The following is a 22,400-nucleotide window of genomic DNA, read 5'->3' as shown; positions in this document are numbered from 1 at the left end:
TTCCTTCAGAGAAGAAGAGGAAATAGAATTAGGACAAGTATAAAACTCGGATCAAAAGTATAGGGTCAGTTTTTATTTAAAAAAACTTGAAGTATACCTAAACGTCAGCAATTGTCAGTTATGGGTACACAAGTGATTATTATTTTGTTTTCTGTACTTCTCTGGGCATGTTCAATTTTCATCATTAAAAACGTAGAGGATTTTGAGTGACAGAAGTCAAGTCAGTTAGTCTAAATGTCCATGTGTGGTTTTTTGCTGTAGAAATGCATGGGCGTGAACAGCACGTGTTGTGACCATACTCTGAGGCCCTGACTGGCCTGGCCCGTTCTTGGCTCCAAGCTATTCCCAGGGATTGAAGATGCAGTTTAATGCTTGCCTTTCTTTCAGATTTGCATGTTGTAGTACTCACAAACCAGCCACATCTTAGCCACTGTAAATTATAAACATACTATTTATTCAGCCGATTACTTCTTATAGTGCCACCTCCATAATGAAAATTGGCTGCAAAAACGAGCGATCTGCTGGTTCTAACTACTTTTTACCAAGTTCCTTCCATAAGTGATCATTGTGCCCATAAACATGCTTTCCATTCTCCAAGAAGGAAATAATTGTGACTCTTAATAGCTTGTGTGCACATTACTTATCAACTCAGTCTCAACGGTAGTCTGAAATTGGGTTGAAAGTTGCTAAAAAACATAATGTAAGTGTTCCTTAGTTGAAACAGAAAGAGGATGCCCTGCAGCGCTGTCAAATACATACTTAGAAGCAGCCAAATCACAGACAATATTGTTTTGTCAAACCTGGGCAGATTAGTAGAGAGAGCACATCCTGCAGGGCCCCCTCCCCCGCTCCCTGCTGGTGTGCGGCATCCTGCCTCAAGTAACCATTTTCAAAGCATCCACCTGTGGTTTCCAGTGGAGTCTTTGACCTTTCCTTAAAGATCCAACTTTACTAGGCAATTGATTTTTGCTGGTCTCCGGGGTGGTCATGGAGATGGATTTCACTGTAGTTAATATTATCTTCTTTTTAGGACTTTTGCCAAGTGCGAATGTATTGGTTAATGACCTTATCAGGAGTGATATACCGTGTGTGTGAGATGGTGGAAACTCTGTGATTCTCTTCCTAATGACTCAATCTTGGACAGAGGGAGGACAGAGGCCTGGAGACAGAGGGGACTGGTGGAGTGGACGCTGTCCCAGTTCCCTGCCAGGCAGCATGGGGCAATGGACGCAGCACAGACTCCAGAGTCAGGCGAGCCTCGGGTCAGACGGCAGGACACTGCAGAGCAGCTGCAGGACTCTCAGCCATCTCCTCCCCTGTGCAGGCGGCAGGGCTCCACTTGCCTGTGCCCCCTTACTCCCAGACTGCTCCCCATCCTCCATCACCTCTGCATCCTCTCCGCACCAGGCCTGGCCAGGCACAGTCTGTCCTCGTAGCCTGGTGATGCTGACACTCCCTGAAAGCTTACCCTTGACATGCTTCTCCTTGCAAAAAAAAAAGTCATATCCTCTCTCACAGCTTTCCACAATCAGATTTGTGCTGTGTCTCTAGTGCAGATCTCTCTCCTAAGTTCTAAAACCATGCTGGAGCCAGTTACCAAAAACTCCCCAGGTGTTCCGTGGGCACGTGGGACTCAGCATGCTTCGTCCACATCTTCCCCGTTAAGCTCCTTCACTCCTGGGACCCCACCCACCCACACACTCAGACTGGAAACCAGCATCAATCTAAACCCCTTCCTCTCTAACCCATATCCCATCCAATTACCCATCACTCTTGATCCATTCCACCAGAGAAATGTCTCACACATCTGTCCTCCACTCTCTGTCCCCTGACACTGCCATATTCAGGCTCACAGAACTCATTGGGTTGCCTGCAAGAGCCACCTCTCTGCTCTTCCTGCCTCCGGACTCTCCCCACCCTGTGCTGCCTCCACACTGTGGTCACAGTGCCGTCCTCAGAGCACAGCTCTGGCCATGGAACTTGGATCATTAGAAACCTTGCCTACTGGGTAAATTCTGAAAGAGCTAATACAGGAGGCATGCTTCCCTTTTCCCATTCTAAGACGAACTCTGAGTTCCAGAGGCAGAACCTGTGTGGTATAGCTCTCTGTATCCCCTGTGTCACAGGACCCTGAGTGTGGTATGTTTTCAGCAAATGTTTCATAGACTGTTAATGTGAGGGGCACCCTAAGGACCTTCTGGTCCAAACTTCTCATTTTCCAGGGGCTAAAACAGAGGATCCAAAATGGGGAGAGAATTGCTTAAGATCAGACATCCAGCGTGATTGTATGTATCTATAGCACTTTAGAATTTATACAGTGTTTTCACATACATTTGATCCTAGAAATAGCCTTCTGAGCTGGGTGTGATGATCTCATTAATATAAGAGGGAAAAGTGAACCTCATACAGGTTGCAAAACCAGTTCTGGATGACCCAGCTGCTGATGGACTGTCTTCTGATCTGAGTTCACTACACTTCCGACCACAGCTAGCCATAATATCAGGCACTCAGTGGGTGTTCAGTAAATATTTCCTAGATGAATTAACCTATATTTGAATGATAAACTAATAGCCTTGCATAAGAGAGCAAATATATATTTATTGAATGGATGGATAGGTGGTTGTATGTATACTTAACTCCCTTCTGATACTTGACTCTCTTATCTCATTATGACCTTTTAGAGGGGAAAGACCACTCTCTCTTGAGTCAAATGCAGTTAACGAGAGCAATGCCAAGAGCAGGCAGACCCGGAGTGTGGATGTCTCGGTGATGCCTATTGATTGTGAACTGTCCAGCTGGTCCTCCTGGACCAAGTGTGATCCTTGTCAGAAGAAGAGGGTAAGTACCTGGGCCTTGTGTGAGCTCTAAGCTTCCAGGAGCCCTAACCTTCAGCAAGATTGGCTGAGGCACTACCAACAGTGCCTGGCCCATAGTAGGACCTCAGTAAATGTCAGCTGATTTAATTAGTGAATCCTATTCTTCTGTGCTTCCAGGTAGCCATTACATCCTTTCTTTGATGTTTCAGTTTTCCTCTAAACATCTGTGTCCTTGCTCGTGTTACCAGATCCTTAAGTAGGCTTCCTGCCTCAACCTTGCCCTTTCATCCATCTTTCCTCATGCAACCAGAGGGAGGCATCAAAGCGCAAGTCTGGCCTGTCTTCTTCCCAGCCTGAAGTCATTCAAAGCCTACCCATGGCCCTTAGAATCAAGTCCACACTTATGGTATTAGAAGCTCTCCATGACCTTGACCTGGCCTACATTTCCACAGAATGTCCCCCACTCAGCGCACTGAATATTGTATTTCTCTGACCATGTCACCCTCTCTCTGTGCCTTTGTCCATGCTGCTTTCTCTGGCAGGAGTGACCTGCCCCACTTACTCTACTGGCTAACACCTACTCACAATTTGAAACTCAGCTCAAGGGCCACTTCTTTTGAGGAGCCTTCCCTGATTTCTCAGTCCCACGTACCATTCCATAAACACCTTTGATGAGCTGTGACAGCTCTCTCTTCCCCAGGGAGCTGGGTGTTTACCATTTACTTTTCTTTTATTACTTAGCTTTCCATTAAACTATGAGCTGTTAAAGGTTTACTCAATTCTTTATCTTCAGTGTGTAGGACAATTTCCAGCACCTGGTAGGAGTTCCATAAATATGTGTTGTTTGAGCTCATTATATTTCCTGATATCTCTGTAAAGAAGGAAGAATAGATACTCCACTCTGTTAAGCAGATAGGTAAACAGAGACTCAGAGAAGGTAAGTGAGTTCTCAGGTTCATCTAGTAGCAAATGCAGGACTTGAACTCAGGTCACTGGTTTCCTGTCTAGTGTTCTACCAGAGATGGATTAAGGTCAGATGAGGCCCCGGGTGCAGAAGAAAATATTGGGCCCCTTAAAAAAAAGAGAGAGACAGGGAAAATAAAAATACATGTTAGCCATATTTTTAAATAAATAAAAGATATTATGTACTATTAATGTTAAATGTGCACCTATAAAACCAAACTTGGTGTCATTAGGAAAAAGTGTAAAGTTGGGGTTTTGTGGGGCCCTTCAGAAGTCGGGGCCCAGGGCGCGTGCCTGGTGCGCTCTCCATTAAAACTGCCTCTGTGGTTTTACCCATCAAAACACAGGGACTGTGCGGCATCTGCCCTCAGGCTGCCTTGTCCAGGCCCCTAGCTCTGAGAGCAGCAGGTGTGTCCGAGAGCAGCTGCCATCTCCCCAGCTCCTTGGGAAACCAAACCAGCCATGGGTCAGGACCTCAACAAGGCTGTGGAAGTAGGCCCAGGACAATTACACACTTAATTGGATCAATGCAGAGAGCCAAGCAGGCTCATTTGGTTCCCAAAGTAGTTTTTACGGCTGAAGTTATCAACATTGATCCGATTATCTGGATAATTGCTTCGTCTGCACCATAAACCTGGAAGACTCAGCACGAGTCACCCGTTCACCCAGCCATCCAGAGCTCTTCAGTTTGCCACACGCTCGGCTCAGCTGGACATCGTCACTGTCAGCAGGGCCACTGGCTAAGGGTTCATCAGAACCTTTCAAGCTGGAATAGGGACAGGTCTGTCCTCCCTCACTTCCACACTCCTCAAACTAATTTTGTCTTCAGTGGCTGGAGTTAGTCTCTGGACAGTCTTCCTTGCAGAGCTGATCCCTGTCCTGCAGCCTCTGTGTTCTAGAAAGAAAGACCCTCTGCAGAATAGTTGAGTGTTTTTCTCTTTCGCATTTCCAGAGAGTGTACAATTAATAATGGTGGCTGGTTAACGTGTCACCCTGCAAAGGGACTGCTTGCCCGAGTTGCCCCCTTCTGTTGCCCCAATATCTTGACTGCTGCTAGCATTTGGAAGCCAACCAAACCATATCACTTCGTTCCCCTGCAGGCTTCTCATTGCCCCGTAATAAAATACTAAATCCAACCTCACTGAGGCTGGAAGGCACCACACGACCTGCTACCGGCTCTGTCTCCCTTCATCTCTCGCCTCTCCCCCTCCCGCAACCCTTCTCTCCATGATGAGTTTTGTTTCCAGGCCCAAGCACATCCGAGTACCTAGAATCTCAGCTGTGGCACAGCAGTGTCCCACCTGGGCTGCTCTCCTCGCCCCTCCTCATACCAGCTCTCCACGCTTGCCTGACATTTCTGTTCGTCCTCTGAGTCTTGGTATAGATGTCACTTTCCCGTCACTTAAGTGTGCATTGGGGATGCCCCCTGCGTTTGCAGAGCCCTCTGTCCTTCCTTCACTGTGGACCGTCTCCCTGCATTGTCACTGCCTGGTGCCCACCCTCACCACCCCCGCCATCTGTGACCTCCTGGAGGAAAGCCCAGAGGGCATGATATGATAAACAAACAAACAAAAAACAAGCATAAATAGCACTCACTTTTTTTTTTTAACCATTGGGTGGCTCAATCAATATTTTGCAAATTTAATCAATATTCTTGGAACAAACAAGCTGGAAGGTAGCGATAGAGAGAGATCGACTGCTAAAAGTTAGTAATAATAAAAAAGGAAAATAAGTACCAGAAGTTGAGTGCCTACTGTGTGCCAGACAACACAAGATTTCATATGTGCATCATATGTTATTGAATCCATACCTTTATGTAGTTCGTTACCTCCATTTTAAAGATCAGTAGACTGAGATTAGAGAGGTTAAGTAACTTGTCCCACCACAGCACATAACAAGAAAGTATCAGTTGTTGTGGCTCCCAAGTGTCTGTTTTTGCACTTGTAAGATACTGAGTAAATGTGAACACTTGAGTCAGCTGATTGGAGTAATCAGGCTGAGAGGCTAGGGCTTCGTGTCATTGAACTGGCCACATCAATCTACTTACTACCTGCCCCACATGCTGCAAATCCTTACCAATCACTGCAGATGCAGAGATCAAACAAGGTCCCTATCCTTGGAGAGCTCACAGGGTTGTAGAGATAGGCAAGCAGCCAGTCGCAACGTAGATCCATAAGCAAGGTCCCTGAGGCTCTTCCCTCAGCTCACCTTGAATCTCCCCACTCCAGTACAGACATGCCATCTTGCTCCGACCCGCTCAGTTCCATGGGGATCCATGCAGATTCTCTGACAAGGAAGCCGAAGACTGTGTTACAAACGCACCATGCAGAAGTCAAGTGCGCTGTGAAGGCTTTGTGTGTGCACAAACAGGTATAAAGGGGCACAGGAGTGGGAGGGAAAAGCTAGCAAATTAGGCAGCGGCCTGTGATGATGGTGGCACCGGCCATTGTCGAGGGCTCCAGATCAATCAGGGTCATGTGTCAGGCCAGGAGGCCTCTTTGTCTTTAAATCTCTACCTCCTTTTACATGCTTTTACATGTATTATTTCATGAAAACATTCCCATGAAGTTGATGTTACTACTATCCCCATTTTACACATTAAGAAATGGAGACATGGAGGAGCCGTTTGGCGAAGCTCATGCAGCAGGTAAGTGGGAAGGCTGCAACTAGAAGTTTGGGAGTTCACATCACCTTCACCAAAAGGATGTGGGCTGGAATCAGAAATCTTAAGTCTCATTTTGACTTTGTGACCTAGAAGCCACTTAACCCCTCTGCATGTTGGTTCTCTCAACAGAAAATCAAAAGAAATGTTTCCAACACCTTACAAGTTCGTTATAAGGATTAAGTCACACGATGGGTGTGAAAGCTCCTTTCAGGCTGCAAGCTCAGCTGGCTCCTCAGCGGCAAAGCCTGAAACAGTTCAATAAGGGTGGTTAGCATAACTTCTCTCTGAAAAAATCTTTGAAAAGATAGTTTCTGCCTTCCGTATCTCTTCATCACCAACTGTAGCATAACCGCTAATGCATGAGAGATATAGTCAGTAAAACGTTTTTGACTTAAGGAAGGGAAAAAAGGACATCTGGATGGACAGACAGAAGGAAGGAAGGAGTGCACCAGTGACCAATCGTCAGCTGCAGGACTAAATAAACACTCATCTTTTCAGCTCATTCATCTGGTTCATTCAAGCAAACACATGTCTCTCTATTTCTCTAAGTGTCCAGCAAAAATAAGAGTACTTTGGCCCAAGTTACCTAGGTAGGAGCTACAGCTTTCTATCTTAACTGTGCTCATGTGGACTGTGCTTCAGGGTCTTTCGAGAGTTAGAGACTCAGAGAACAATTTCAAGGGCTTCTTGAAAATGCAAAATTCCATTCAATAAATCTGAAAGACTTTTTTACGATGTGTCCAAGGACTCATCATGGCCAGTGTTCCATGATTGTGACCAAAGCCATAATGGTTTTCTGGGCAGGCTTTTGTTTGAATGTCTTGTAAAGAACATTTGAGAACTAGATTGTGATTCTTCTGCCTTTAACACCCCAAGAACATTGGTCAAAAGTGACCAGACATATCTAGGACACAGGGTCACCTGGATTATGGACTTTATCCCCCAAGAATATCCAAATAATAAAGGAAGGCAAGTTAGTCAAGTGCTGCAAATAATTTCAAAATTATAATCCAACTACTTGTATAGTCGGAAAATAGTCCAAATGGCTATTGTGTTGAAGGCAGTGTGGTTTAGTGGAGGGAATTGTGATTAGACCGTTATAGGCTCCAATCCTGCAGCAAATATTTACTGGCAATGTGCACTTGGCCCACGGAAACACTAATTATAGTAATAACAACATTTATCAGGCATGTGCCATGAATCAGCACTGTTCTATTTGCTCATTTAAGTTCCGAACAAGCAGAGGGGGTAAGTATGGTGACTTTCCTATTTTACAGATGAGTAAATTGAGGCAGGGCATTGGGTAACATGTGTAAGGCCACACAGTGGGTGCGACTTGCAGGACCCACCAAACCCACCCGTCTGCCCCGGCCTCAGGGAGAGAGACAAGGCCAGACTTCCTGTCTGGCCACTTACCCTCTGCCCATCAGACACTTTCCTTTTCCCTCCCCCTCTCTTAATCCTCTCCTCTCCAAGTGCTTTCAGAAATGCAACTCTGTCCTCTTCGGAGGAGTACAGTGTAAATGTCATTAGCAACCCACCGGGACACCCGTCCGTCCAAAGGAAGTAGAGTATTCCAGTCCTAGAGAGCGCCTGGCCTACCGCAGGTGCTCCGCCTGTGTTCATTTCCCTCTGACACGCGCGTAACTGTGCCCGACACCCTTTTTCTATCCCAGGGAGGTGTGTCAACCGCAGGCTTCTTTGCAATGGGGACAATGACTGTGGGGACCAGTCCGATGAGGCAAACTGTAGAAGGATTTTTAAAAAGTGCCAGCAGGAGATGGAGCAATACTGGGCCATTGGCAACCTGGCCAGTGGGTAAGTTGCTGTGTTTCTTGTGTAGAAAGGGAGGTACCAAACGAAATTCTAGAATGAAATGTAATTCTAAAGTAGCTGATATGGGCAGAGTTGCTTCTTTCTTCCTTTCTGACAAAGACCGCAGCCATAGCTGGTGCTCGTGGCTGCTCCCTGAGCACCGTGCCCAGGAGCTCCAGTAGCCTGTCCCGTGGCTGCTCCCTGAGCACCGTGCCCAGGGGCTCCAGTAGCCTGTCCCGTGGCTGCTCCCTGAGCACCGTGCCCAGGGGCTCCAGTAGCCTGTCCCGTGGCTGCTCCCTGAGCACCGTGCCCAGGAGCTCCAGGAGCCTGTCCCGTGGATGCCCACGGGCCAGCACCATGCCCAGGGGCTCCAGTAGCCTGTCTCGTGGCTGCTCCCTGAGCACCGTGCCCAGGAGCTCCAGTAGCCTGTCCCATGGATGCCCACGGGCCACAGGGAGGCCTGAGTGAGGAGCACCAGCCACGGAGTTGTGCTTGGAGACCACAGTGTGTCTCTGTGGGGACCGGGAATAGATGTTCATTTAACTCCTGCTGTGTGACTGTGTGAGGTGCTGTCTGAGCCTCACCCGGGTCCCACTGCCACGTCGTGAAGGAGGGTTTGTCTGTCTCTGGTCCCTGAGCCCCAGTGTGGAGTCTGGCCCCGAGCAGAGCACCTGAGGGATAGTGGAGGAGTGGATTTCCAGGATGGGCTGCCATCAGTCTGGCTTTCAAGCTTCTGGGATCTCTGAGTTGGTCCAGTCCTCAGTTGAGGTCAGAGGAGCAAGGCCAGAAGGGACCAAACTGGCCGGGTGTCTGCCTTGTGTACCTGCCATGTCTGCAGCTGCTCAGCCTCCCGCGGGAAGTGAGAGCCTCCCTCGTGTCCCCTCACATGCCTTAGAGAGCACCATGTGTGGTTCAGTGTGGGGAGGAGAGCAGCGACTGAATGGAATTCACTGTCTTCCTAAACAAAAATCAGAACTTATCCTGAAAGGCTGTAATGAGAGCAAGAGAGAGAGAGAGAGAGAGAGAGGGAGAGAGAGAGAGAGAGAGAGAGAGACTCCCATGGGGAAGACATCATCTCAGGGTCACCTTATAAGCTAGTTATTATAATCCCCACCTCCTCGGTAAGGAAACCAAGGCCTGGAAAAGTTAAGACAGGCCCCAGGGTCCCACAGCTGCCCCAGGGGACAGAGCAGACATTCAGAGCCAGCAGTGGAATCCAAGCGGAGGTGGCCAAGGTGCGAGCTCGCTGCCACAGGACCTCAGGTGCAGCACTTATCTGTGGGAGACTTTAGGTTTGTCACTTAGAGAAGAATGTCAGTAATACCCTTCTTTCAAGTTCTGGGAGGACTGAACACACTAATGTGATTGTAATAAACTAATACATGAGAAGCAGCTGGTGTGGTGGGAAGAATGCCAGCTCTGTTCTTGAACTAGACTCTCTGACTTGGAATCCTGGCCCCACCAGTTGCTCGGAAAGTGAGACCTTGGACAGGTCAATAACCCTCTCTGTGACTTACTTTCCTCATCTGTAAAATGGGTATAATAATAATAATCCCTATCTCATAAGGATTAAATGAGTCAATATGTGTAAACTGATTTTGACAGTGCGCTACAAAGTAAGCGCTGCACTGTATTTGTTAAATAAAATAAATAAATATACATTTTTGTGATACATGAAACTCTTCCATTCAGAAGAGAGCCCAAGGTGATTCTGTTAGGAACAGAACTGAAAAGAGACCGTAGAAGCTGAAAAGAGACAGAGCCCTTTTCATCAAAAAAAAAAAAAAAAAAAAAGAAAGAAAGAAAGAAAGAGGGAACTTTCAGTAGCAGTCAGAACTGGTGCAGACGGAGGCCTGCCTTCAGAGGCAGTAAGCAATAATGTCCAGTAGAGGCGGATTTTCAGGCGGATTTTCATCCCTTCTACATGGACACAATGCCATCTACTGCTCAGGGCTTCCGGGACACTGAATAAGGTGTTGCATTGAGCCACCATGACTGTATCTGTTTCCGGTTGGACCCTCAGTAAGTGGTAATTATTTTAGTGTCTTGTGATGTGAGTCATACAGAAATTCAGAAGCAAGCCCCCATCCGTCCTCCAGGGGCACCCCATCCAGTGGGGACAACAGACATGTAATAATAACAGGCATTTGTCATGAATCAAGCAGTGTTCTAAACACTTAACAAATATGACCCTTGGACTCCTCCCAACAACCCTGTTATCTAGGTATTCTTGTTCCCATTTTATAGCTGAGGAGACTGAGGGTTAGAGAAGTTAACAAGTGTGCCCAAGGCCCCTTAACTCGTAAATGGCAGAGCAGGAATGTGCCCCTGGCCTCTGGCTCCAGAGTGTGTGTTCTGACCACGCTCGACTGTCCAGTAGGCAGCTGTAATGTACGGAACAATACATGCACAAGTGGGACAAGCACAAGTCATAGCAGGGCCTCTGACCCCACTTGGTCCAAGCGTCAGTGAAAGCTTCCCACAACAGACAACAACAGAGCTTAATCTTGAAAGAGAAGAGGGGTGGGGGGAGAGCAGCAACTGGCTGGAAGGGCATCCTAGGCAGAAGGAACAGCGCTTACACTGAAGAGGAGGAGCAAAGCACACTGGAGGAAGAGCGCTCTCCCAGAGGCTGGGGATGAGGGTATGCGGTTGTGTTGGCTCTGGCCACAGCTAAAGCTGGAAAGCTGGTCTCTCCCAGATGTCAAGGGCCTTCGATGCCATGCCAAGGAATTCTGTAGGTTCACCTACTGTCTGGTAGGTCTACCAGTTGAAATTACACAACCTGCTGCTTACCCGTACCTCTTCTTCCTCTCCGCACCTCCCCTGCAGGGTTAATTTGTTCACAAACAGTTTGGAGGGCCCAGTTCTCGACCACAGGTATTACGGCGGTGGGTGCTCCCCCCACTACATACTGAACACGAGGTTTAGGAAGCCGCACAACGTGGAAAGCTACACCCCACAGGTATGTGATGGCCAGGAAGAAGGCACAGCAGGGCAGCGAGCCCTCAAAGGGGAGCCCGCTAGCACGGAGTGGAGGCCAGGCCTACAGCCTGCTACTGGGCGAGCCAGGAGCGGGGCGGGGGTCACTCCCGACTTCATCTCTTTGAGCTTTAGTTCTTCATGGGCAAAATGGGTGCTTCCTTACTCACGACATGTGGCAAGGCTGACATGCTATACAGGGACAGCCATAGTTGTAGTGGCCGATTTACACTAACAGTAATATCAAAAGTGACCAGGAAGACAGAAGTATCGCTTAGGATGTGGAGTCTTGCAGACTTGGTGGCTCTGTGATTTACCATCTGTGTAATCCCAGTTGCTCCGAGCCTCTCTTTTCCTGTCTATAAGTTGGGAGTTGCAAGGGTTCTACCCTGCACGCAAGGAGAAGACGACTGCAAATTCATGTGTCAGTGCTCAGCACCCACGGGACCTGGATGAATGACGTGAACGCTTGGTGTCGACCGAGTCCTTGCCTCTTAAAATCTGCCATTGCTCCAAGCGTTTGAAGTTGTTAAATGCTCTCCCCATAGAAGCCTGTCATGATTGACATACACACTTAAAAGCACTCTCACAGAGAGCAGGGTTTAGAACAGACTCTGCTGCTGTAAGTTGCATACACTTAAGACCTGGGGTTCGAGGCCTGGCTCTGCCTCGGTCCCATTTTTCCTTTAGCCTAAGCCCCCTTTTCACTCTGGGCCTCGGTTTCCCATTTGTAAAACGAGGGGGCTGGACTTGCTAACCTGGATAGTTTCCACTTCTAAAACTGTGCAGTCCTGGAGGTTGGGCAGCTGCCTGCCTCCTCCTCCTCCCTTCCTACGCCCTTTGTCCCCACACATACCTATTGGATGAAAAAGAAAAAAGCATCCCCCAAGGGGCCAGTGCCATCCCCACAGCCTGGCTTTCCTTGGAGGATCTTAGAATGCCCATTTATCAGCCAGGCTAAAGAAGCTCCTAATGCGGCAGGCACACAGGGTGGGTGAAAGTCTGTTTCTACCTGTGAGTATGCAAAATACAGACTTTATTCTTGTATTATTTGTATTTATTGTATTATTTTCCATAGGAACAACTATAAACCTACTTTTGCCCCATCCTATGTATCTTAAAGCCTCCTCTCTTCATAGCCTGCATTTTTTGCACACTGAGCCAGGCACTCACTGTACAGTGTTTTACCTGTATATGCTCAACCCTTGGAACAAGCTAAAAGGGACAGCAATGATCGTCTCCATTTTACACAGGAAGAAACTGAGGCACGGAGAGGTTAAGTCGGACGTCCAAGGTTACCCAACTTGAAAAGGACAGTAACGCATTCCCCTCGGGCAGCTGAGTCCTGGCCCCAGGCGGAATCACGTCTGCTTCTCTCTTGGCAGCTGAGGGGTTATGGAAGCACCAGCATCAGAAGCTGACAGGTTGGGGGTGGAGACATCTTGGGGCTGGCCCCTCCAGGGCACCACAGCAGGACCTTGCAGCTGCCCTGTGTGCTGACTTTCCAGCACATGGCTCTTCTGCGTTCTCTCTGGGGCATTCTCCTGCCCCTGTCTCTCCATCCCACTGCACGCCCTTTGATCAGACCCTCATGACCTGTCACTGCATTCCTCTCACAGCCTCCTCATTGGCTTGTCTCTCTGACCCCGAGCTCCTCCCCACCAGTGCAACCCCTGAGTTGTCCTCCGGATCTTCCCGGGCTCAGCTGCTTCCTCTGTTGGCTCATCTTCGGACTAAGTCCAACTTCAGAGCAAGTCTCCCGGAGCCTCAGCATTTGTATGCCAGCAGCTCCTGTCCTATCTCTCTCTCCCTGCTCTCATATCTTCTGATACAACCACACTAACACCCTTGCAGTTTGTAAATACATCCTGCCCTTCCCCACCTCGTGCCTTTGCCTGCTCTGAGTCCACAGCCCAAAGCGTCCTCCTATACCTCTTTAGTACCACAGGATCGAACACCTCTGTCTCTCCTACTGGACCAGGGACCTGGGCCTGGTGCTGAGCTGGCTCTGAGTTCCCTGTATCCAGGGCACCTGGGCTAGCACTTGACCGTAAGAGTCCCGCAAATATCTGTTAACTTGTAATGAATTGACGTGAGTCAAATAAAATAAGGTCTGTTTTCTTTTTTCTTCCTTTAGACCCAAGGCAAATATGAATTTGTGCTGACTGAATATGAATCGTATTCAGACTTTGAACATAATGTCGTGAAGGCAGAATCCAGGGCATTCAGTTTCAGCTTTGGTTTCTTAGTACCTGGAATATTTGAATTTGGCATTGACATGGGAAATAATAACCACCAGCGTTTTGTTAGCAGAACCAAACGATTCTCTCATACAGTAAGTAGCCTTTTGTTGCTCTTCGATTTCTATGGATTATTGCCTTGTCCTGCCCACCGATGTGTCTCTGTCCCACATTTCTCCTTGTCCTAGAAACCAGTTATATGTCTGTTACCATGAACACTATTCCATATACACACACACATACACAAATAGCATGGTCTTATGTTGACTTACTGTTTAGAAGGCCAGGCAGTGGTGTTCTCAGATGACTTACTCTTATTTTCAATATGATTTTCCCCTTGGTTTTCATTAATGTAAGATTGTAGCTTTGCCTGACCAAACCATCTCGGTAAATGGACTTCCATTTCACACATTCACCTGACGTTCCTCTCCAGAAAGTCATCCGAGCCCTCTTCTCTGACTTCTTGCAGGCATTTGGTGGGCTTGACCTCCCATCAGGTAGCTGTTGCTTCTATATTCTTTCTGCCCCTAATCAGCCTCCTTTCTGGGTTCTAATATCCTCACCTGTCTTTGTTTAATTTGGGACATCTTCTCTTTTTACTCTGTAGCCAGCCTGGGTGACCTCTCTCACCTCCCTTTTCTATGGGGGCAAGCCATCAGCCTTTGTCACTGCTTCTCACCCTTCTGCTGAGTTCTGACCAGCACCCTCAAAACCTGGCTACCTTGCTGACACCTCAAAGCGAGTTCTTCCTCCTAAACTTTCTGTATAAAATACCATTCTTTTTCTACTGCTCTTCCAGACTAAGAATTTTACAATCATACTTGGTTCTCTTTTCAGTTCCACCTTCGTTGGCCACCAAAACATCCAGTATTACTCTTCAATATTTTTAAATCCCTGCTTGTATCTTAACTGGCCCAGGCTCTTTCCTCTCTTGCTCTGCTCGTTATGCAGTCTCCTGTCTTCTGACTTGCCCCTTCAAACTTCTGCGATGCCAGAAAAATGTCCCCACGACGCTAATCTGATTGTGCCTGCCTCCTATTGCCCGTAAGGGGAAGGTCAAAGCCCAGGACTTGCTGGAAGAGGAGTTACTGAAGTGGGGAGTGATAGTGGATGTGATACTGAAAGACAGGCAGGTTTGAGGAACCTTGAATTCAAGAGTGAGAGAGGTGTGCTTTCCTCTGTGGGTTTTCAACGCGGATGCGAGCAACACAGTAGAAAGTGGATCTGAGAGGTACCTGGGGAGACAGGGGCTGAGCGTCGACGGCGACGTACATGAGAAGAAGGAAATGGCGAGGGGCTCAGGAGGACCTCTGCTGCTGAGATGCCCGCCTGGAGAGACTGAGTAGCAAACACTTCTTAGGCTAAAATGATCTTTGTTTACTTTCCCTCACCTTCTAGACTGCGAGCTCCTTGGCAGGAGAGGCTAGTTCTTTTAAATCTTTAGATTGAGGATGGTATTTTGTAGGGGCTCAAGATCAAAATATGGCGACGAAGGATAGAACTGCTTAAAAGGAACTTACTTTGACAAGAGAGAAAATGAAGGATGCCTTTCACTTACTCCCTCCCTTTTTTCTCGTCTCTCTCCTTTTCTCTTTCTCTCCCCTCCCTCCGATTCAGATAGCGACTTACAGAGTGCTTACATAATGCCAGGCACTAACCTAGAGACTTGGAACCTAAAGACAAATACAAGAGTGGGCAAAAGTAGGTTTACAGTTGTTCGTATGAAAAACTATATAATACAAGAATAAACTCTGTGTTTCATGTACTCACAACTGTAAACCTACTCTTACCCACCCGTGTATAGCATGATTCTTGCCTTCAAACTCACAGTCTAGTAGGAGAGGTAAATGTGTGTGTATGTAGGTAACTTATTCTTAATGTTTTAATATCAGTTGTTATACAGACAGTATATGCTAGTACTAAAATACAAACAAAGTGCAGTGCAACCATGAAAAGTAGAATATGTGCATAATAAATTTAGAGATGGTGTCAAATAGGTGACAACAGTGAAACAAGGATTTAAAATATATATAAATACGAGCAGGTATGTGTCAGGCAGGAAAGGGACGGAAAGAACAGCAGAAGGAACAGCATGTGACAAGTTATATTATGAAATAAAAGGGCAGGTTTGAGGAACAGTGAGAAGTTGGATGATGCTTGCTGTATGGTGTGGGGGATGGAGAATAGCACGGTTGCAGAAGCGGAAGCCAGAGAGGCTCTTGGTGGACAGAGTGGGGAGCTCTTGAATTCAAAGGGGGGGAGTTGATTTTATTCTGCAGGCAAGAGCGAGCCAAAGCATGGGTTTGTTTTAAGCCCAGAGCAGCATTACAGTAATACTATCAGGACGTAAAGGAGGTCAGTTCTGATGGGAGCATTAAAGGCAGGCTAGAAAAAGGAGTGAGATTAGTGGGAAAGCCTTTGTTTATTTTTTTAACATTTTAAAAAAAGATTTTATTTATTCATTTTACAGAGAAGAGAGAGAGAGAGAGAGAGAAGAAGGGAGGAGCAGGAAGCACCAACTCCCATATGTGCCTTGACCAGGCAAGCCCAGGGCCCCAAACCTGCGTGCGACCTAAGTGTTCTAGGTTGACGCCCTATCTACAGCACCACCACAGGTCAGGCAAGGGAAAGCTTTTATAATAACCAAGCAAGAGATGGAGCCTAAAATACTGAGAAAGATCAAGAGCACAGCACCTCTTGACTGCTTAGGTTGAGAGGGTGAGGAAGAAGGAAGAGAGCCCTGAGTCAGTGGGCCAAGACTAGCAGGGGGGAGTCCGGCAGACACCCGTGAGGGGTCTGGGTGCTGGGCACACCCCCAGCTGGCATGGCTTTATACAGAGCTCATCGGTCAGGCTGGCTGAAGTTTTAAGACTGAGGCAGAAGGTACCTCATGGACACTTCCCACCTTCTTACCTTTCCCTCTGCGCCCACCACAGTGTGGGAACTCTCACCTCGGGTTATGGTAACACTTCCTGGATGTCTGTGCTCCATCCAGCATCACTACCTTTCAGACGATCTCACACACCAGGGGCACCACGCTTTCTGTAAAGGGCCAGATTGTAAGTACACTAGGCTTTGTGGAGCTGTATGGGCTCTGTTGCAACTACTCAACTCCGCCACCGTAGTATGACAGCAACTTTGGGGGTAAACATGTGGGCTTGGCTATATTCCAATAAAACTTTATTTCCAAAGTCGGGCATCGATTTGGTGTGCCAGCTATGGCTTGCTGTGTCTTGCCATGCACTACAATGTCTAGCCTTCTTAAAGCACTGCTTTTACTTTTATTTTTTTTCAGTGGATTTTTCCCCCCAGACAAACATAAAGAAGTTGCCTTTGCGGTCAGCAAACCCTGTGTCCCTTCGGGGTTGTCCCACATGCCCACACTGCCCCTGTCATGTCTGTGTCCGGTTACCTCCCCTTCTCATTCCTCACTTGCTACATTAAGAAGGTGAGCAAAGAGCTAGCTCTTTCAAGCTGAAAAGGACATCGGAATATTTATGAGACATGAAAGCTTGTCAGAGAGGCCATCTTCCCTCAAGTACCCTAAGGGAATCATCAGAGTGATGACCCCAGGACAAGAACATCAAATGGAATTTGTAAAGTTCATCTTCTCGTTCCAGATTCCTAACTCTAAAGGTCTGGTTTTTCCCATGTTGGTATTTCATTTAGAGAAGCAAATTTCTGCATGCACGCTCTGACCTTGAAGTGGCGCATTATAAGCTGAAATCCCGGAACCTCGTGCTCCATCACGATTTCCTTCAGCGAGTCAGGCAGCTGCCCCTGGAGTACGCCTACGGGGAGTACAGAGATCTCTTCCGAGATTTCGGGACCCACTACATCACCGAGGCCGTGCTCGGGGGCATCTACGAATACACACTTGTTTTGAACCAAGAGGCCATGGAGAAAGGAGGTACGTGGCCCAAGGGACCATGGCTTTCCTGATGGGGCACAAGTGAGCAGCCTGTGTTGATGGACGGAGGCTTCCATTAGTAGCCAGGAGAAGAGTTTTAAGTTGTGTTCCCTGTATTACTCCTCCCTCCCTGGCTATACTTTGTTTCACTTGCAGATTCCTCCTTCTTCTTTTTGTAAGGTGTTGATGTTGGTCCCCCGCCCAGCCCTCTGTCCCTGTAGGCCTCTTTTCTATAAATATTCTCTCTAGACAATAGCATCTAATGTCATGGCTTTAAATGCCTTTAACAGGCAGGTAACTCCCAGTTTATAAATCCATCCTGAGTCTCTTCTCTGCAACCAAGAGCTTATGTCAAAATGCCTCCATGAGATCTCCACTTGAATGTCTAAAACCATCACAACGTTAGTGTGCCCCCCAAAGGAACGTGTGCCTCGCTTTCCCCATGTGCCTCTTCCATGGCCATCACATCTCAGAGTCGTTCCGTTGTCCAAGTGGTGGCTCAGGCTAAAAACCTAGGAGTCAACCTTGATCATTTTCTTCTTTTCTTTCTTATCTTTTCTTTTGTGACAGAGACAGAGACAGAGACAGAGAGAGGGACAGATAGGGACAGACGGACAGGAAGGGAGAGAGATAAAAAGCATCAATTCTTCGTTGCAGCTCCTTAGTTCTTCTACTGCTTTCTCATATGTGCTTTGACTGGGGTGTGGTGGGGGGTGTGATGGGGGAAGCTACAGCAGAGCAAGTGACCCCTTGCTCAAGTCAGAGACCTTGGGCTCAAGCCAGCAACCATGGGGTCATGTCTGTGATCCACGCTTAAGCCAGCTACCCCGCACTCAAGCTGGTGAGCCCTTGCTCAAGCCAGCAACCTCAGGGTTTCGAACCTGGATCCTCTGCATCCCAGTCCACTGCTCTATTCTCTGCACCACTGCCTGCCTGGTCAGGCTTTTCTTTCAACCTATTAGCAAGTCTCATCAGCTGTAGCCCCCAAAACAAGCCTACTGCCAGGAAATGACCTCTTCACCTCCCTTTTCTGATACAACAATGGTTACACTTCCCTGACCAGAGAAGCCCTTTTTCTTGTAAAACTTACTAATACCAGAATTATAAGAGCTATTATGAAGGGGCTCATGCCAGGTAGTGTACCAGACCCTTTCTAAGCATTGCCTCAATTAATCAATTAACAAGCTCTATCTACTACATCAAAGATTAGAAGAGGGTGGGTCAGGGGAAGGGAGACATATTGCAACAGCCTACGCAATCCCTAGAGACTTGATGAGGAACCACATTTTTAGAAAACGACCCTGAGCATGTCTCCTCTTCGGCGAGGGCGAAACCCCTCAGAGCCTTGGAGGGGGCTGAGAGGAGAAGCCGACACTGCTCTCTTATGAGGCCTCCATCCTGTGCAGTAGCTGCCCACATTTCTTGTCATCAGGCTGGCCTGGTGTGTTTATTTGCACCCAAGTCCCTGCATGGCCCCATGACATCCAGCCAGGGCATGGCCTCTGATGAAAAAAGAAAAGGGTGGATTACCTTTTGGTCATGAGCCTCTTTGCTTCTTTCAGATTATTCTCTTAAGGATGTTCATGGCTGTGCAAGAGGAGGTTTTAGAATTGGTGGTGCCATTGAAGAAGTCTACGTCAAGGTCGGAGTGTCACTGGCCAAATGCAAGGGTATTCTGCAGGAAATAAAAGGTGAGTGGCAGGGGCACGTGGCTTCTGTGCTTATCATGGTTCCCTCTCTAGCACTTCCAGGACCTCGTCTTTCTTTGAGTTAAATACTGGATATTCCAAGGCATTTCAATTAAAATAAGAATAATCCATTCAACAAAAATTTACCCAGCCCTAACTATGTGCTGGGCATACAAAAATGAATGAAATTTTATTTCTACCCTCATGATGCTCAGATTAAATAGGCAAACAAGGAAGCAATGACAAGGTAGTGATAAACACCAGACCCAAGCAGGAACGTCGGGCAGCTCCCTAAGGGAAGGATCATTTGAATTGCCACTGGAGGAGTAAAGCATCAGGATTGTGTTTTAGACAGAAAAAAAATACTTAACAATGGAAAATTAGTCCAGGGGCTGAGTGGGAGTTGACCTGGCTAGAGGTAGAATGCTGGGGTTGGGAAAGGCAGGTGAGGAGGCTAGTCCTTACCTAAGATGGTGGGCTTTACAGAGACTAGAAGAGCAGGCAAAGCCACAAGTCATAGAGCAGAGCCCACATGGCAGGAGAGACCAGACTGGAGGTACATGTTAAAGCCAAGGTGTAGAGCCAGTGTCTTAGGAGCAAGAAACTTGAAGGACATCCAAGGGAGCTGGGAATCAACACAGCGAATGGAGTAGGAAAGAGAGGCTGGTGAGCAAGACTCCAATCCCCAACCCCTTCTGCAGCTCAAGCAGTGATCCTTTGTTGTCGTGAACCAGCACGACTCATAATTTTGCAGGTCTCAAGTGGGAACGGGGGAGGATTAGAAAATAAAGACAGAAAGAAAAAGGATGGGGTCAGGAGGACCCATGGCCAAGCTGATGGCTTGCAAGAGTGAGTCTCCACCCCCAAAATGCTTTATTAATAGGGCAGGGAGCAAAGCCATTAGCAAATCAAAGAGATCTCTGATACAAAGTCACATTTCTGAGGCAAACCAAGAATTCTCCCAAGTGCAGAAAACCCCACCATGCATAATATCTTAACTTCACAAAACAAAGAGTAAAAAGAAAACTGCCTCCAGTCTCTTGGAGGGACATGGGGGATGGAACAGTAGAAACCCTCAACATCACAGTTAACACGGAGGTGTGGGGAAGGGCATGAAAATTGCTTTTACCAACTGAATCGAACAATCAGAGGTGTGGGGAAGAGCTTAGCCTTTAGCAACTTAATCAAGCAAGTGAGGTGGGAGGATGGGCAGCAAGGACCCTGTCAGCTTACCGCCAGTCCCCCACACCCCCACACCTCTGTCCCCCACAAATCTGAACTGCAAGGACTCTGTCACACTTTGCCTGCCTTATTTACTAAGCTTATGTGAAGAAAGACTTCCATAGTCAAAACATAACAACAAAGACTAACTGCTAGTCTAGATCAATCTCGTGCACTGTGACTGATGTGTCGTTGACTTTATTTATTTGTTCATTTTGGTGCGGCTGGGTTGGAAGATGCATCCTACATGTTCAGGCATACATAAAACATAGGTGCTCTTTAAAGATGACTGGTAAAGTAAACCCCCATCCAGGTCATGAGATAGACCATTGCTCAGAACCCCAGAAACCCTTGCCAATCACAACTCCTCCCCCCCTTTTTTTTAAAGATAACACCATTCTGACTTCCATGTTAAATGTGGTCTTCCTTTCTTAATATGTGTACTATCCCAATGTGTCACTGACCAATATGGCTCAGTGTTGCTTATTTTGGGTGTTTTTATGTTTTTGGTTTTTTTTTAGACAGACTCCTGCATGTGCCCCAACTGGGATCCACCTGGCAACCCTTGTCTGGGGCCAATGTTTGAATCAATCGAGCTATCCTCAGTGCCTGGGGCCGACACTCGGACCAATTGAGCCACTGGCTGGGAGAAGGGAGGAGAGAGAGAAGGGGGAGAGGGAGGGGGAAAGAAGTGAATGGTGGCTTCTCATGTGTGCCCTGACCAAGGAGTGAACCTGGCACGACAGCACAGGGGATGACATTCTGTTCCCTCAGACAGCCTGCCCGGACCAGTGTTGTTTGTTTTTGAAGTGCATATAGATGATATGTAATCTTTTCAGTTCTGTGGTTTGTTTTTTTTTTACTCAACATCATGTTCTTGTGTATAACTATAATTAGTCTCTTTCCATCACTACATAGTATTCTATTGTATGACTACAACACTTTGTCCATCCTACTGCTGAATTTGGCTCATTTCCTACTTCATACACTGAGAACCAATGCTGCTCTGAACATTCTCACACACTCATCTGGTCCACATGGACAAGCGTCTCTCCAGGGGTTACACCCGGAACTGGAATTGTTTAGTTGTCAAGTATGTACTTTTTTTTAGACTAGATAGTGCCAAGCTGTTTCCTTCCTTCCTCCCTCCCTCCCTCCCTCCCTCCCTCCCTCCCTCCCTCCCTCCCTCCCTCCCTCCCTCCCTTCCTTCTTTCCTTCCTTCCTTCCTTCCTTTCTCTTTTCTTTTCTTTTCTTTCTTTCTTTCTTTCTTTCTTTCTTTCTTTCTTTCTTTCTTTCTTTCTTTCTTTCTTTTATTTAGAAATTAAATTTAATGGGGATACATTGATCAATAACAGTGCATAGGTTTCAGGTGAACATCTTTATAGAATTTGAACTGTTGATTGCATTGTATGCACATTGCCCAAAGTCAAATCATTTTCTATCTAGACTACATAGTGCCACACTGTTTTCTAAAATGGTCGTACCAGTTCACACTCCTCCCAGCAGCATGCAAGGCCCCCTTCCTATGCTGCTCAGGTCGCAGGCTCACTGTTGAGCAGTCACTTTACACCAGTTATTTTGGGCATGGGCACATAGACAGATTAGAATGGGAGTGACTCACTGATACGACTGAGAGCTTTCTGGGAAACTCCAAGACAATTCAAGATAATAATCACTTTATAGTGGACAGCCTTCCATAGGTATGTGTTCATACAGAGCCCAGCCTTTACAAATTTTCCCAGCGCTGTCATTTCACACAAAGAAGTGATATGGCTTAGAGCTTGAGCAGGGATAGCTGCATAAATTCTTTCACCCCTAGTGCCTCAAATTACTTATCTACAGAGTAAGGACTACTTAGTTTCTACTGGCGATTGAGTGAATATATGTACAACACTTAGATTAGTGAGTGACACATAAAGGATAAGTAATCTATTTACCTATGAACTATGAATCTTTTCCTATGTATGGATCTATCTATCGATCAATCTAATATCAATCTTCCATTGACTCACTTAGTGACTGGCATTTATAGATAAATAAATGTCCCTCTTGTTCTGCCCCCAACTTGCATCATATATGCTTTTGCCCCTTGCAATGTGA

The 22,400-nt window shown here is 47.0% G+C and overlaps 1 protein-coding gene across 1 annotated transcript in view; it reads left to right on the top strand.

Annotated features, from left to right (window-relative positions):
- The window catches only part of C8B (complement C8 beta chain), a 38,345-nt gene that overhangs the window by 2,591 nt on the left and 13,354 nt on the right, over positions 1 to 22,400 (top strand). The window contains exons 2-8 of the mRNA XM_066376397.1: positions 2,682 to 2,838; positions 6,008 to 6,149; positions 8,121 to 8,262; positions 11,092 to 11,224; positions 13,379 to 13,576; positions 17,151 to 17,391; positions 18,954 to 19,082. Of these exons, the coding sequence (XP_066232494.1) occupies positions 2,682 to 2,838; positions 6,008 to 6,149; positions 8,121 to 8,262; positions 11,092 to 11,224; positions 13,379 to 13,576; positions 17,151 to 17,391; positions 18,954 to 19,082 (1,142 nt within the window). The remainder of the gene's footprint in view (positions 1 to 2,681; positions 2,839 to 6,007; positions 6,150 to 8,120; positions 8,263 to 11,091; positions 11,225 to 13,378; positions 13,577 to 17,150; positions 17,392 to 18,953; positions 19,083 to 22,400) is intronic.

This window comes from Saccopteryx leptura, chromosome 3 (assembly GCF_036850995.1).
Source record: "Saccopteryx leptura isolate mSacLep1 chromosome 3, mSacLep1_pri_phased_curated, whole genome shotgun sequence".
Taxonomy (NCBI): Eukaryota; Metazoa; Chordata; class Mammalia; order Chiroptera; family Emballonuridae; genus Saccopteryx; species Saccopteryx leptura.
Note: the sequence above shows the minus strand (reverse complement) of the source record. Positions and strands in the feature narration are given on the sequence as shown.